Source organism: Cynocephalus volans, chromosome 8 (genome assembly GCF_027409185.1).
Source record: "Cynocephalus volans isolate mCynVol1 chromosome 8, mCynVol1.pri, whole genome shotgun sequence".
In the NCBI taxonomy this organism is placed as follows: domain Eukaryota; kingdom Metazoa; phylum Chordata; class Mammalia; order Dermoptera; family Cynocephalidae; genus Cynocephalus; species Cynocephalus volans.
In genome coordinates this window covers 109,262,401-109,276,523 of record NC_084467.1, presented here as the reverse complement: position 1 = coordinate 109,276,523, position 14,123 = coordinate 109,262,401, and the positions used below count along the sequence as shown (strand labels likewise).

Here is a 14,123-nt window from a genome sequence, read left to right as displayed (position 1 = left end):
TAAAAAAAAAAAAAGGCAAAAGCAAAACCCCTACAACAAAACAAAACAAAAACAAAATCAACTCAGTTGTTTGTTTTCTGGACAATCTGTAGCAATCTCTCTGGTCCTAGTTAACTTGGAGTACTGAAAGCCATTCTAACTATATCCCTGCAGGTGGGAGGCACAATATGTTCTCCAAATGCAAATACTCAGAAATGTGTCTGAAATGTCAGGCTGCCTCCTGAGAAGTACTGCTGAGCTCTCAGCTCTAAGCAAAAGTATTTTATAAAATTGTACTATCACTACACCCTCAATAATAACTGAACCAAGCCAATTAAGAAAACCAAGTCACATCTCAAGGAAAAGCTATATTTTGTTTCTGAGCAGGTGTCAGTTTTTCCTAAGGATCTTCTAAGAAAAAGTCAGAAAAGCAAGGAAGATCCTAGAAACAAAAGCTTGAAAGCAGTTTGATCTACCAGTCACCTGAGCTAACAGCCAACTAAAAACAGTATAGCGAGGAATGAGGCACAAATTTATTAAGATTCATCTTGATAACATACGACCTTTATGCAACATCTTTACCACTAGTAACAATCTCCCTGAACCTCAGTTTCCCAATTTGGAAAGTGAGGGCCTTAAATAAAAATAATTGTACATTTCCCTCTAGGGAACTTTTGCTTCTAGTTCTATAGGAGTAAATTTCATGGTTCTCAGGCCTCAAATCAAATCTCTTAGCACCAAAACTTTGCTTGAAATTATGAAAAAACTCCAAGTCCTTCCTTAATCACCCCAGGTTTCTTGAATGGCAAAGAAGCATTTGAAATTTTTGGCAGATTGCCACCTCCTGATTCTATTACCAGATCTGGCTCTATCTATTTTGAAGAAGCAATGAATTTTGCTGGATTAAAATGTATGCATTTCAGCAGAGAAAGCCTAACTTTAATGATTTCATAATGGGCATTAATTGCCCCAACAATGCACTTCAAGGCAATTATCCTTTCCCACGTCCACCAGGAAATCAAAGATATGACCAAGTTACTTCTCTGCCATCACACGCCTTTTATATAGGTTCTTAACAATGAGAACTTAAAAGTTTACCAGATTTATGGGCTGGCCAGTTAGCTCAGTTGGTTAGAGTGCAGTGTTATAACATCAAGGTCAAAGATTCGGATCCCTGCACCAGACAGAGGGGAGGGGGAGAGAGGGAGAGAGGGAGAGAGGGAGAGAGGGAGAGAGGGAGAGAGGGAGGGAGGGAGAGAGAGAGAGAGAGAGAGAGAGAGAGAGACACACACACACACACACACACACACACACACACACGTTTATCAGATTTGTTTACTTACACTGTGCACAGAAAAACTAATATACTCTACTCTAGCTAATTACATACCCTAAAAAAAACCTTTTCTCATTCCCTCCCTTCAACTTTCCTGCTCACCTCCCCTTAGCCCTCTCCGCCCACACCCCCATCATTGATCCTTTGGGATAGTGCTTATTCCAGGTTAATTCTTTATTGCTCAGTTAGGTATAGAAGGTAGGGTCGGCCTGTGGCTCACTCAGGAGAGTGTGGTGCTGATAACACCAAGGCCATGGGTTTGGATCCCATATAGGGTTGGCCGGTTAGCTGACTGAGTGAGCGTGGTGCTGACAACACCAAGCCAAGTGTTAAGATCCCCTTACCGGTCATCTTTAAAAAAAAAAAAAAAAAGAAGGTAAATACTAAGATGCACTGAACTCCCTGCAAGGGATCTGCGCTCCTCTTTTTGCCAAAGTCTTCCTCAGATCACAACAATAGGGAGACTTTCCAAGAATCAGATGTTTATAAATTTTTTTTTAAATGGTTAATTATTAGGGCCGGCCCGTGGCTCACTTGGGAGAGTGTAGTGCTGATGTCACTAAGGCCACGGGTTCAGATCCCTATATAGGGATGGCTGGTTAACTCACTTGGGAGAGCGTGGCGCTGACAACACCAAGTCAAGGGTTAGGATCCCCTTACCGGTCATCTTTAAAAAAAAAAACCAAACAAAAAAAATGGTTATTATTATTATTTTTTTTTTTGGTGGCTGGCCAGTACAGGGATTGAACCCTGGACCTTGGTGTTACCAGCACCACACTCTAACTGACTAAGCTACCAGCCAGCCCCAGATGTTTATAAATTAATACATATTATATATCGCTATAACAGATAAGCAGACTGAAATTTCACAAGTGGAGAAAGAAAAATGACTGGAGATGGTTTTAAAAGATGGAGGCATTGAGGAAAAAAATTCACTTCAAAAGAAAATAGTAGGGCCAGCCCGTGGCTCACTCGGGAGAGTGCGGTGCTGAGAACACCAAGGCCCCGGGTTCGGATCCCATATACGGATGGCCGGTTCGCTCACTGGCTGAGCGTGGTGCTCACAACACCAAGTCAAGGGTTAAGATCCCCTTACCGGTCATCTTTTGAAAAGAAAAAAGAAAAAAAAGAAAACAGTAAGGGCTGGCCCGTGGCTCACTCGGGAGAGTGTGGTGCTGATAACACCAAGGCCATGAGTTCGGATCCTATATAGGGATGGCCGGTTCGCTCACTGGCTGAGCGTGGTGCTGACAACACCAAGCCAAGGGTTAAGATCCCCTTACCGGTCACCTTTTTAAAAAAAAAAAAAAAAAAAGAAAAGAAAACAGTAAGAGAATAAAAGCTAGGGCCGGCCAGTGGCTTACTTGGGAGAGTGTGGTGCTGGTAAAACCAAGGCCAAGGGTTTGGATCCCTAAATATGGATGGCCGGTTAGCTCACTTGGGAGAGCGTGGTGCTGACAACACCAAGTCAAGGGTTAAGATCCCCTTACAGGTTATCTTTCATTTTTTTAAATTTATTTTTTTACAGGTCATCTTTTAAAAAAAAAAAGAATAAAAGCTCATAGGAGGTATGAACAAACCAGGATGAACACATATGTGTAAATTAAACAATGCTCTCTTTTGATGGGAAAGAGTGAAGAAATGAGGTGCAATAGGGGAAATGTGAGCTAAGTAGGGGTTTCCTCTATGTAACACCATCAGTCCAAACACTCTTTGAGACTGAATGGTATGCTGAGTTTGGAACACAGGAAAACAGAGATTCCCCCTCTCTGGCTATCAGGAAACAGCATTCTTCCTAAATTACTTTTATCCTTGATCAAGAAAATACACTCAGTGAAAAGAAGAAAGAGACAAAGAAACTGACAACTTGGGTCTTCTTGTTTCCTCTTTTTTTTTTTTTGGTGGCTGGACAGTTCAGGGATCAAGTGCTAGACCTTGAAGTTATCAGCACCATGCTCTAACCAACTGAGCAACCAGCCAGCCACTTGTTGCCTTCTTTATGTCAAGTCAGAACACTCCAAAATTCAAACAAAAAAGTAAAAGAAAATAAAATGGAAAACAAACAAACAGAAAAAAAAATACTCCAAAATTCTAGGAGCAAAAAATGTCCCATTTAAAGGATAAATCGATCACCTTCCCTCTCCCCAGTTCTGCCTCTGGTCTATGTTATCTCTGTTGTTCACTTCACAGGCAATAGTTTCCATCATATTATCAAAGAAAAACAAGCTAATAAAATATTTAATAGGTATAAAGTAACTCATACTTGAGCAAAGGTATTAATCAGAAGAGGTTTATATCAACCCAGAAGAGCCCACAGACATTAACAAGCAAAACATACTATTTTAATATTCAAAGCTAACTTGTAAGTACACATTACCAATAAATAACAGATAGCAGACACCTATAAGAGTAGTTAATTATACTTCACACTGGGCTTGAGCAGCCATGGCAGAAATGGCTAATCAAAAACAATGACATTCTAATGTCAGTTTTTAGGCAGAATCTACCAAGGAGACAAAAGAAAAAGGGTGAGGGGTCAAAAACCCCTATAGAGAGAATGAACAGAAAAATCTCTTCCCTACTTATAAAATATGAAGGCACTTCAAAATGTTCAAGGAAAAAACAGAATTAAAAAATAATATGGATCTTTCCGTTAACTTTTGAAGACTCCTCATGTCAACCAAAGTGGTATCTGGTGATATTCTGACTATAAGACATTGTGTTCTATCTTTATATTTCCAAATTTCAGTTTCTTACTCCAGTAAAGCGATCTACCTTGCTTTACTTTTCACTAGAGTGGAAGAATTAAAGAGGAAAAGATCAGCCTACAAATGGCTTATACTGCATACAAAGAACAGATTACCAAAAAAAAAAAAAAAAAAAATTGACAAGAAACCCTACCATTGGAGTTATCAGACTATAGCAGAATTTACTGGTGGGGCTCTGTTGAGAAGAACAAAGTCGCCAGAATTACGGACTGATGAGGCTGACCCTATATAAAGATCTCAAGCAAACACACTTCAATCCGGTGTCCTCTGGGGTTTCCCTTCAGCAGTTAAGGTGAAAATAAAGCCAAGAAAGGAGCTATAAAGTTACTTCCAAATCATTTGTGTTCCTGATAAAATCATATAGGTGAGAGGTGACAATTTAAAAAATGTCCTGGTCTGAAGCGGGAGCCACAGTTCATGATGAACTAAGGTTTCAAGTGCTCTTCCTTGGGGGAGCCACAAATTATTTTATTGCACAGCTCTTATTTCAAGGGAGCAGTGTACACCTCGGCATCCTGTCTTTCCTTTCTAACCCCTTCACTCCCTCAAGTCTCCAAAACAAAAACTCTTTACTCTCTTCATGGTAGTAAAAAGGGGAATCTGTGGCTGAATTTCAAGCTCTTGATGGAAGTTAAACTAGAGGCAGGAAAACAGTCTCTCTGAACACTGGTGTGACAGATGGTTGCACTGTCAACAGCACCTCACCAGGGCAAATTTTATTATTAAGTGGTACCATTGTGCAAATAATAAGGATGGGAGATATAAGGATAAAAGTCCTGCAGATAATAAGGATGGGGAAGAAAGGAAGGGAAGGAATAAATTTCCTTTACACACCAAACAGCTGAGACTAGACAGCAAACTGTATAACCTTTTATTACCAAATGTAAGAACATGCACATGATGGTGCTGTAAACTGATACTAATTTATAATTGCACCCCCCTAAATCCAAACATGGTAATTACTCCCATCGGAAAAGACGTTAAACATCACTTAGAACGTATGGTTTACTTTACCTAAACTCTGTATTTCATTTGTCAGCAGTATAAAATACCAGTTCTGACTTAATAGTGAAACAATCTAGACAGGGGTTTAACACTGGCAGGGAACAACTCTTTTAAATAACCTCTCCTTTTTAATTTGAATGATAAAAATTTTTAATCCCCAAAGGTTATGAGTGGCTTATCCAAAACTATGTCAATCCATCCCTGAACCATGACAAGACATTCTTATTTTATATCTATTTTCAACACTGCCAAAGAAACTTGTCTCTAGATTTCAGAGTTTCACCAAAACTTCAGTTCAGCTAAACATTTAAGAACAATAAATTGGTTTCAAGATGGCTGAAACATACAAATACATACACACACCCCTTGAATTTGTACAAAGCTAGCCTTCTAGCCTTTAACAATTTAGGATATCATAAACCATCCCCTATTCCTTTCTAATTCCCCTGGTAATATCGAGACAGAGATGCACTCTCCTCCAATCACAAATAAAATCCTTTCTTAATAGTCTTTTTTGCATCAGAAACAAACATCCTCTTTAAAAGCATATCCTTGTAAGGAAAAAAATTCTATTAAATTCACTAAGCCCAAACGTAAGTGAACATGCAAATACACAAAAAAGTTAACATTGCATATCTACATACAATAATCCCATGATGTTTTCAGGTATATTTATGAGCAGAATTTTCCTTAATCCCACGGTTTTAGTATTTGCCAAAGAAGCAGAGGAGGGTGAAAGAAACAAAAGTTAAAATTTAAAAAAAAAAAAGAATTTAAAGTTATTTATTTTTAACTTAGACATTTCTACACCTTGACTTCATATATGAACAGTCATAGGAGATATTAAAAGCCCACTGAAAGGGCCGGCCCGTGGCTCACTCGGGACAGTGTGGTGCTGATAACACCAAGACCACGGGTTCGGATCCTATATAGGGATGGCCGGTTCGCTCACTGGCTGAGCGTGGTGCTGACAACACCAAGCCAAGGGTTAAGATCCCCTTACCGGTTATCTTTAAAAAAAAAAAAAAAAAAAAAAAATGTCCACTGAAGCCTAATATTTGACTTTCTGGTTAAAACACAAAAACATTTATACATTATTAACTGCTAGACCTAGAATCTGACAGAAAACATAAAAACCTACAAAAAAAATCAAATAGTAACATTTAAAATAGATGTAAGGATTATCTGAAATAGGAGTAGAGGAGGAAGATGTATCAACAAGTGACAAATATTTCCTTGTTACTCCTAAACCTGTCTACCAGGCAGGTACTTCCATGAGATAGAGGCTGAATCAAATTTGGGGATATAAACGCATGGCTTTTAAGATTAACCTGGTTTCTAACAAAGAGAATACCTGACTTGAGAGTTGAGAAGTTTGCTTAAGGACCACACACAACCACTCTTCTTTCTGGATTGGAGAGTAAGGGAAGAAGGTTCAAACTCAGGAGCTACTGTATTAAAAAACCTGTCAAAACCTGTCACTCTTATTTTACCCTTTTTCACACTTTAGAATGCAGCATGAGTTGTTCTGACCCCCTAATGCTTTTATAGGAAAGGCAAAAATCACCTTTCAAAAAACTAAAAATAGATATGCATAAGTAAATCCGCAGCTTATGAAAAAGATATTTGTGACTATATATTCCCTCATCTGAGCTGGAATGTGAAAGATGGAACCCTCTATTTAGCAAAATCAAAATGGCAAGGTGGTTAGAGTGCGTGTTATAACACGTAGATCAAGGATTCAGATCCCTGAACCGGCCAGCCATGGAAAACAAAACAAAAAACAAAATGGCAAGGATCTAAAAAACAAAACAAAACGGCAAGGATGCAAGCCCAGGCCTAAGGAAATGTCAAAATCTCAAGTAAAGCATCCAAGCAGTCTCTCCTACTCGCAGTGTGCAGGCAACAGTCACTGCGGGACACCAGACATTTCAGGTGGAAGCTCTAGAACAGTTTCTGACTCACCCCCAAGCCCCCCCAATACACACATTTTCCCTCCTACACACAATCTGTCGCTTTTCTTGTGGGCCTCCTCAGCTCTTCCTCAATCTTCATTAGTTTCTAACTACTTTGAGTTCTCTATATTCCCTGGCTCCATTCTCCGAGTTCCAATTCCCTGATAACAGCCTACACATTCTTCCAGTCCATTTCCATTATGCAATATTCCTTTACAGCACGAGCGCTACCCCCCACCCATCTTTCTCAGGCCTAATTCCCAACATCACTTCCTTCAGCCTCTCCTGCGATTAAAGACTCCATTCCATCGTCCTCATCTGTCTTTAGGGTCTTCTGACCCTAATTTCCCACATTCCACAGGCTGTCTTCAAAACCTCCCACTCCATCCCAAAGTTGGGCAGTCTAGAGATGGGAGTCACTAAAGGAGTTAGCTTCAGAAAGTATGCCTGCGTGCGTGTGTGCGAGCGCACGCGCGTGTTTGGGGGGCGGGGGGCGCGACGTGAGAAGGAATGACGCATTAGGGGAAGTCTCTGAGGAAAAAGACGGCTCCAAAAACTCCCACCCCCAACAGAATTCATGATTCCCTATCTAACCAGCAATCGAAATCGTCCCATAACTTCTACTCTTTTTAAGTCCCATGGCTTCTCTTCAACATTTTTATACAATTAACCCCACAATCGACTTGGATTCTACCAGCCTCTCACACTAAGGTAGCTTCCTCTGTACTTATCAGGCCTCCGTTTACTTTAGTTTCTCTACTGTGTTCCGTTTCTCTTCTGTCTCCTTCCTATCCACCCCTCCACCTTCAATTTCTATCCCTTCTCCTCAAAGTCCTTAACCCGGTCTCCTCGAAGAAATCCAATGTTTTCAACAGCTCCTCTTTTTCTCAATCAAACCCCTATACTCAGACTCCCCCTGCCCTCTCAGAAATGTTTGAAAGCCCCGCCCTCTGTGCTACTTACCAGCAACCCCTCCCACATTCCCAGCTACAGGTGCCCTCCCAGGTTTCGCTCTTCCTCCCATCGCCTAGTCCTCACCAGTCCCCCTGCCCACGCCCCGCCCTGCTCACCTGAGAACGAGGCACAGGGAGGGACCCCAGGATCAAAAGATGAAAACCCGACCGTCGACGGCCCAGAAGAGGCCGACGCCATCTTGGCAGCCCCCTACCCCTCAGCGGCCCGGCTCCCTTTCAAACGGGCTCTTCCTCTTCTCGGAATTGAATCTTCCCTACGTCTCTTCACAGAACCCGCGTTCTCCTTTACGTAGGAGCTGCTTTCCCCTTTCACAAGGGAGTAGGCAAAAGCCACCCACCGGGATCTCGTGTCTGGACCAAACCACACCTAAAGGAAGAACAAGACATAAGTCCGGGAGGAGCGGACGCCCCCTCCCCCTCTTCCCTAGCCACGGCCTGTTTATCGCCCAACCCCACCGCTCCTCTTCGGGTGGCCAAGGAAATCCGGGCACTGCGCATGCGCCCGACCTTCTCAGGGTTCCAACCCTCTCAATAGGGGAGAGGAGCAAAGCCAATCGGGAGGCTTCTGATGATCACGTGAGGTGGGTCCCTCACGACCTAACTAATCCACGGGTGGAAGACGTGAGAGCCCTAGTCAGCTGACCTCCCCTACGGTGCCTCGGTAGGTTAAGTTAGATTCAGCTATTTGGAAGGCCCAGGTTGCGTGTTCTCAACTCGGGATAAACGTTGGCCGGGCCGGTCCTCTGAAATTCAAAGCCTAGGGAAGAATTCCGGACTGAAGCGCAGGTGTCAAGCCAACGACGTTAAATAGTAGAATATCACAAACAACCAATAACTCTTCCCAGCCCTTTTCTGGTTTTACTACCATGTTTAGTTGTTTTTTTTTTTTTTTTTTTTTTTTTTTTTTGACCGGTAAGGGGATCGCAACCCTCGGCACGGTGTGGTCTGCACCACACTCAGCCAGTGAGCTCACCGGCCATCCCTATATAGGATCCGAACCCGCGGCCTCGGCGCTGCCAGCACCGCACTCTCCCGATTGAGCCACGGGGGCCGGCCCTGTTTACTATCTACTTTAACGTGCGTGCATGTATTACCTTCCTCCGAATGACATTTGAAATAGATCTATGTTTGCCTCAAGCAAAATGCAGGACGGGTTTAGTAAGTATTTGAAAAATGAATGGATGAAGACCTGTCAAAAGGCCACGGAAAGCGATTAGACTATATTAAAACCTTCCCGAGATCCAAGCCTTTAGCGTCTAAATTATCTATACTCCAAAGGCCATGGAGTGACACAGAGAAATCCCCCCCGTCCCCCGTCCCTCTTCTAGTCTTCGTACTACGCTCAGTTTTAACAGAGTACTCTGTAGGTTGTGAACCCCGGTGGGGATCTGAACAGACCTTAAGCGTCTGGAAAGCAAGGACTATGTTTGGTTTACTCTCATTATCTATCTCTATTTCCTCCCGTGAATTTGTACATAGTAGGCTCTCAATAATTATTCGTGGAATGAATAAATGAAGAGGAATGGAAAAAATCCTACGTTTCGAAGCCGCCAATATGGCCTGGATATCCTCTTTCCGGATGTCTTCTGAGTTCTGAAAGGGGACCTAGGAACCAAATGTCCATAGAATAATATCCCCACGCATTTACCTCAGACTCATCAAGATATAACATCGTTGTTTTCCTGCTGCCACCTGCTGGATTATTGGTTCTCCTTTGAGTACTGACAGTAAACAAAATTTCAAATGAATTGGTTTGCCATTAGTAATTCCACAGCAGTGGAACTGTGTAATGTTGGAGTATTTTATGATTGCCTATACCTATACCCCTCACCCAACTAAACAGTATAGGAACTAGGCAGTGTGGGGCACACTGTCTAGCACACGATTTGGCTCATAGGTATTCAATAAATAAATATCTGTTGAATTATATTTGTTTCCAGAAAAGGCATGGAGTTGTTACCACTTCTTGAGTTACTGCAGAAGTTAGCTGGTGTAGAGGTAAAGCTGTTTCTGATTTTAAAATTGGAAATAACAGGCTAACAGGTTAGCTGAGTTGGTTAGAGCATGGTGTTATAACACCAAGGTCAAGGATTTGGATTCTCAGGGCCGGCCCGTGGCTCACTCGGGAGAGTGCGGTGCTGATAACACCAAGGCTGCAGGTTCAGATCCCTATATAGGGATGGCTGGTTAGCTCACTGGGTGAGCGTGGTGCTGACAACACCAAGTCAAGGGTTAAGATCCCCTTACCGGTCATCTTTTAAAAAGGGGGGGGGAGGGGGTTGGGTTCTCATACTGGCCAGCCACCAAAAAAATTAATTAATTAAATAAAAATTGGAAATAGACCCTGAATGACCAAGACAGTCAAACAGGGGAAACTTGTCCCTGGGAGCTGATCTGTGAATCTGATTTTAGCCCTTCTGAAAGACAAATCCCTGTTTGTAGCTTCTTAGAGGCCTCTGTTTCTCCTTTGTGAACCAGAAAATGACTACTATTATACCTACCACCTTGTATTATGTCATCCTGTTTACCTGTCTGTCATCCTCATAAGACTGGGCTCTTCAGGGAAAAGGTTACATCTTATCCATTTTTTATATCGCAGGCATATAGAATAGTGCCTGGCACAAAGTAGGTGCCCAATATATGTCTCCTAAATACGTGGAGTCTTCAAAAAATTCATGGAAAGATTCGTATTATTTTTTAATTCAATTTTTCCAAGAACTTTTTGAAGTACCCTCATATATGAATGGATGAAGGTAAAATTCAAAAAGTGGAGCTAGGGTTGGTTAAGAAGCAGGTGTCTGCCATCTTTTCCCCCTAAGCCTTGTCTCTGCCCCCACTCCTACTCAATCCTTAGGGTGCCCTCTGAGTCATGCAGTCACTCTACTTAGTAACATTCTTGGCATAGCAGAACTGAGATGACGTGGCAGGGTGTGGAAGCAGGGGCAGAGCAGGACACATTGGCTTGGTGCCCCCAAAGAAATGGAAAAGGGAGTTCACCAACATGTACTTTGGATAAGGGGGGCAATCTGTTGCCCTCAAAATAGGGCCACACATAGAGACTTGAGTGCATGTGAGAGTGTACACACAGCTTTATTAAAGCATCCTTCATGTCTTAGAACAGTTCCTAAGGTTAGAATGAAGAGGCAGGAGACTGGCAAGAGCAATGTAAAAGCAAGAATAAGAAGATGGGACTATGGGCCGGCCCGTGGCTCACTCGGGAGAGTGCGGTGCTAATAACACCAAGGCCCCGGGTTCGGATCCCATATAGGGATGGCCGGTTCGCTCACTGGGTGAGCGTGGTGCTGACCACACCAAATCAAGGGTTAAGATCCCCTTACTGGTCATCTTTAGAAAAAAAAAAGAAGATGGGACTAGAAAAGTAGCAGCCCAAGTTGCAAGGTCTTATGATGAGAATAAAGACCAAAGAGGGAAAGTGAGCTCCCCAAAGGTACAGAACTGGACAATAATATACCAGCTGGACAATAATCCAAGCCTGTAACTGCAGAGACCAAAGATCTTTCTATTACTGTCTTGGGAAACAGATCCTCAGATCTTTGCAAATTATCTTGTGGGGTAAAAAAATAGCCTAAAGTCAAAAGAAGCTGGAAAGTTCCCCCAGATGGCTGAGAGTTGATCAAGCCAATACTGGATGAATTAGATCAAAAGATGAGAGAAGCTGAAACAGAACTTCATGAGGGAAAGAGGAAAGTGGAATCTCTGTGGCCCATCTTCAGAATCCAGCCCGAGAAAACCCACTATATCTTTGACGTCTTTTACAAGTGGAAAGCCATAAGCAGAAAATTACATGAATATTGTATCAAAGAAGGCTAGGCAGACAAAAACCTGATTGCAAAATGGAAAAGCAGGGGTATGAGAACTTGTGCTGCCTGTGCTGCGTTCAGACATGAGACACCAATTTCATGATGAACTGCATTTGCCCGGTTCCAAAAAACAAGCTGGAAATGGGCCACATTATTGAGTGCATGCACTGTGGCTTCCATGTCTGCTCTGGGTGAGACTCGCGGGCCCTGACCCCTCTCCACCGTAGACTTTGGATTTCACAGGTTTCTGCCTATTGTGCCACCCCCTTTCCTGGGAGCAGCTCTTCTTGCAGAGTGGTGCCCTGAGCTCGAGTTGGAGCATGGTCTCTACAGGTGAAGGCTTTGGTAGCCATCAATTGTGATTGTAAAAATAAAAACTTTAAACCTCTTAGGAAAAAAATATTAAAAGGATAGGTACCTTATTCATTCAATTAGTTATTAGTTAATTAATTCATTCAATTACCATTGTTTAGCCTCAGCTATGTCCCAGGCACTATGAGAGTTCCTGGTATGTCACCTCTCCCCCAGGGTGATGAAGACGCAAAAAGGATTACTCAAAGCCCATTTCTTCTGAGCAGTGAGAAGCCCTGAAGGGGTTAATTTCCACAAACCCTCAAGACAGAGGCATTTCTCCTCAGGAAATTATCATTGAACTGGGGTCTTCTTTCAGTATTTATTCTCCAGGTCAGAAAGTTACAGAAAAGGAACAGTAAGATAATTGTCACGGCAACAGTCATTAGGTTTAGTTGCACCAAGGACATCTGCCCTTGGAGCCAGCAATTTTGCTGTGTTACAATTCTTTATCTACAAGAGAGACTTTAGCCTGGGGAAAGTTTCCTTTATTTTGCAAGCTTAACATTTCTATGTGTAATTTTTAAAAGTTAGGTTATACCTGAAACTACAGGGCTTTGGAAGCTAGGCCCTGTGAAATACATTTGCTTTATTAATGTTAGTACACTCCACACTGGTATACACAGATGAAGATAAAGCCCCTGCCCTCAAAAAGATCACAGACTAATGCAGGGGACAGACACATAAATCTTTAGAATAAAATGTGCCAGCACAGTCTTTACAAGTGCTATGGTTTGACAACTATATTTTCAGAATAAAAAATGAGAACAGAAGTTGACACTGGGTCTTGACAATACCACATACTATTTGAGACTGGAACTATTCCACAGAACCTAGGAGGCATGATCTCCATGGTTATAGGAACTGTACCTAGGAAAGAGAGGAATGGGTGTTCAAGAAGACTTCACTGTCCTATAAAATTAGAATTTTGCCAGTTAGACAGGAAAGGAAAGGGACTCTAAGGAGAAGGAAGAGCATGGAGGCATGACGGAAAACTGGGTGTTAGGGGAGTAATGCTGGAATAGGATGGTGTTGGCAGGAAGTGAGGCTGGAAAGACAAGGAGAGACTAAATTAAGAAGGATCATAAGTGCCATGTTAGTAGTTATCACCTACTAAACGTTTACTACTTGCTTACTAAAATGCTGCCAAGCAGTTTACAAGAATTATATCTCTTAATCTTCTCAACAACCTTAAAAGGTAGGTATTATTATTAGTCCCACTTTACAGATGAGAAAATTGAGATTTAGAGAAGTTAAGCAACTTGTCCGAAGTCACACAGCTATAAGACCTTAACGCTCTGACTCAAACTCTGGTCTGGCTGGCTGCAAGGCTGTGCTCTTAACTATAATACTATGCTCTCTGCCTCGAGGATTTTGGACTTTATCCTGCAGATGACGGGGAGCCAGTAAAGATTTTTGAGAAGAGTGACAAAGCCTGGGTTTTTATTAAGGTTCCTACTGGTAGCAGAGTGGAAAACGGACTGAAGCAGAGGGAGACTGACCTAGTCTAAAAGAAAATTTGTTGACTTCCAAATTCTGGACTTAGGGTAGTGGGGGGGTCCTGATGTCACCGAGTGGAATTGTTATAAAAAATTGTAACTCTAACCTATATAGCCTTAGCCTGTTATGAAATTGTAACAGAAAAGTAACAGAGAAATATGACTTTAGCTTAACTTGCACAAATTATTCCTGTAAGCACTTACTAAAAACGGGGAAAGCATATCTAAAGGTATTTTAAGTGAAGCAGCTTTAAAGAGGTCAGGCAGAAGTCAAGGCAGAACCAGGCACACATTCCAGGAGACAGCCTGTCTCAAGGACTGAACTAGCCCCCCCTTATCCTCTGAACACCTGACTGGACCAGGGAAGATAAACATGTAACATCTTTTATCCGGGTGCTAGCAGTGCGGGCCTGTTGAGCCTAACCATAAATCTTA

General features: G+C 42.2%; 1 protein-coding gene and 1 pseudogene across 2 annotated transcripts in view; one reads left to right on the top strand and one right to left on the bottom strand.

Moving 5' to 3' along the window:
* The window catches only part of PIP5K1A (phosphatidylinositol-4-phosphate 5-kinase type 1 alpha), a 35,828-nt gene extending 27,338 nt beyond the window's left edge, over positions 1 to 8,490 (bottom strand). For both annotated transcript variants that reach the window (XM_063103606.1, XM_063103607.1), the window contains exon 1: positions 8,114 to 8,490. In XM_063103606.1, the coding sequence (XP_062959676.1) occupies positions 8,114 to 8,195 (82 nt within the window). In that variant the 5' untranslated portion in view covers positions 8,196 to 8,490. The remainder of the gene's footprint in view (positions 1 to 8,113) is intronic.
* A 2,274-nt stretch (positions 8,491 to 10,764) lies between these two features.
* Positions 10,765 to 12,033, top strand: LOC134384264 (protein BUD31 homolog; annotated as a pseudogene).
* The last annotated feature ends 2,090 nt before the right edge of the window (positions 12,034 to 14,123 follow it).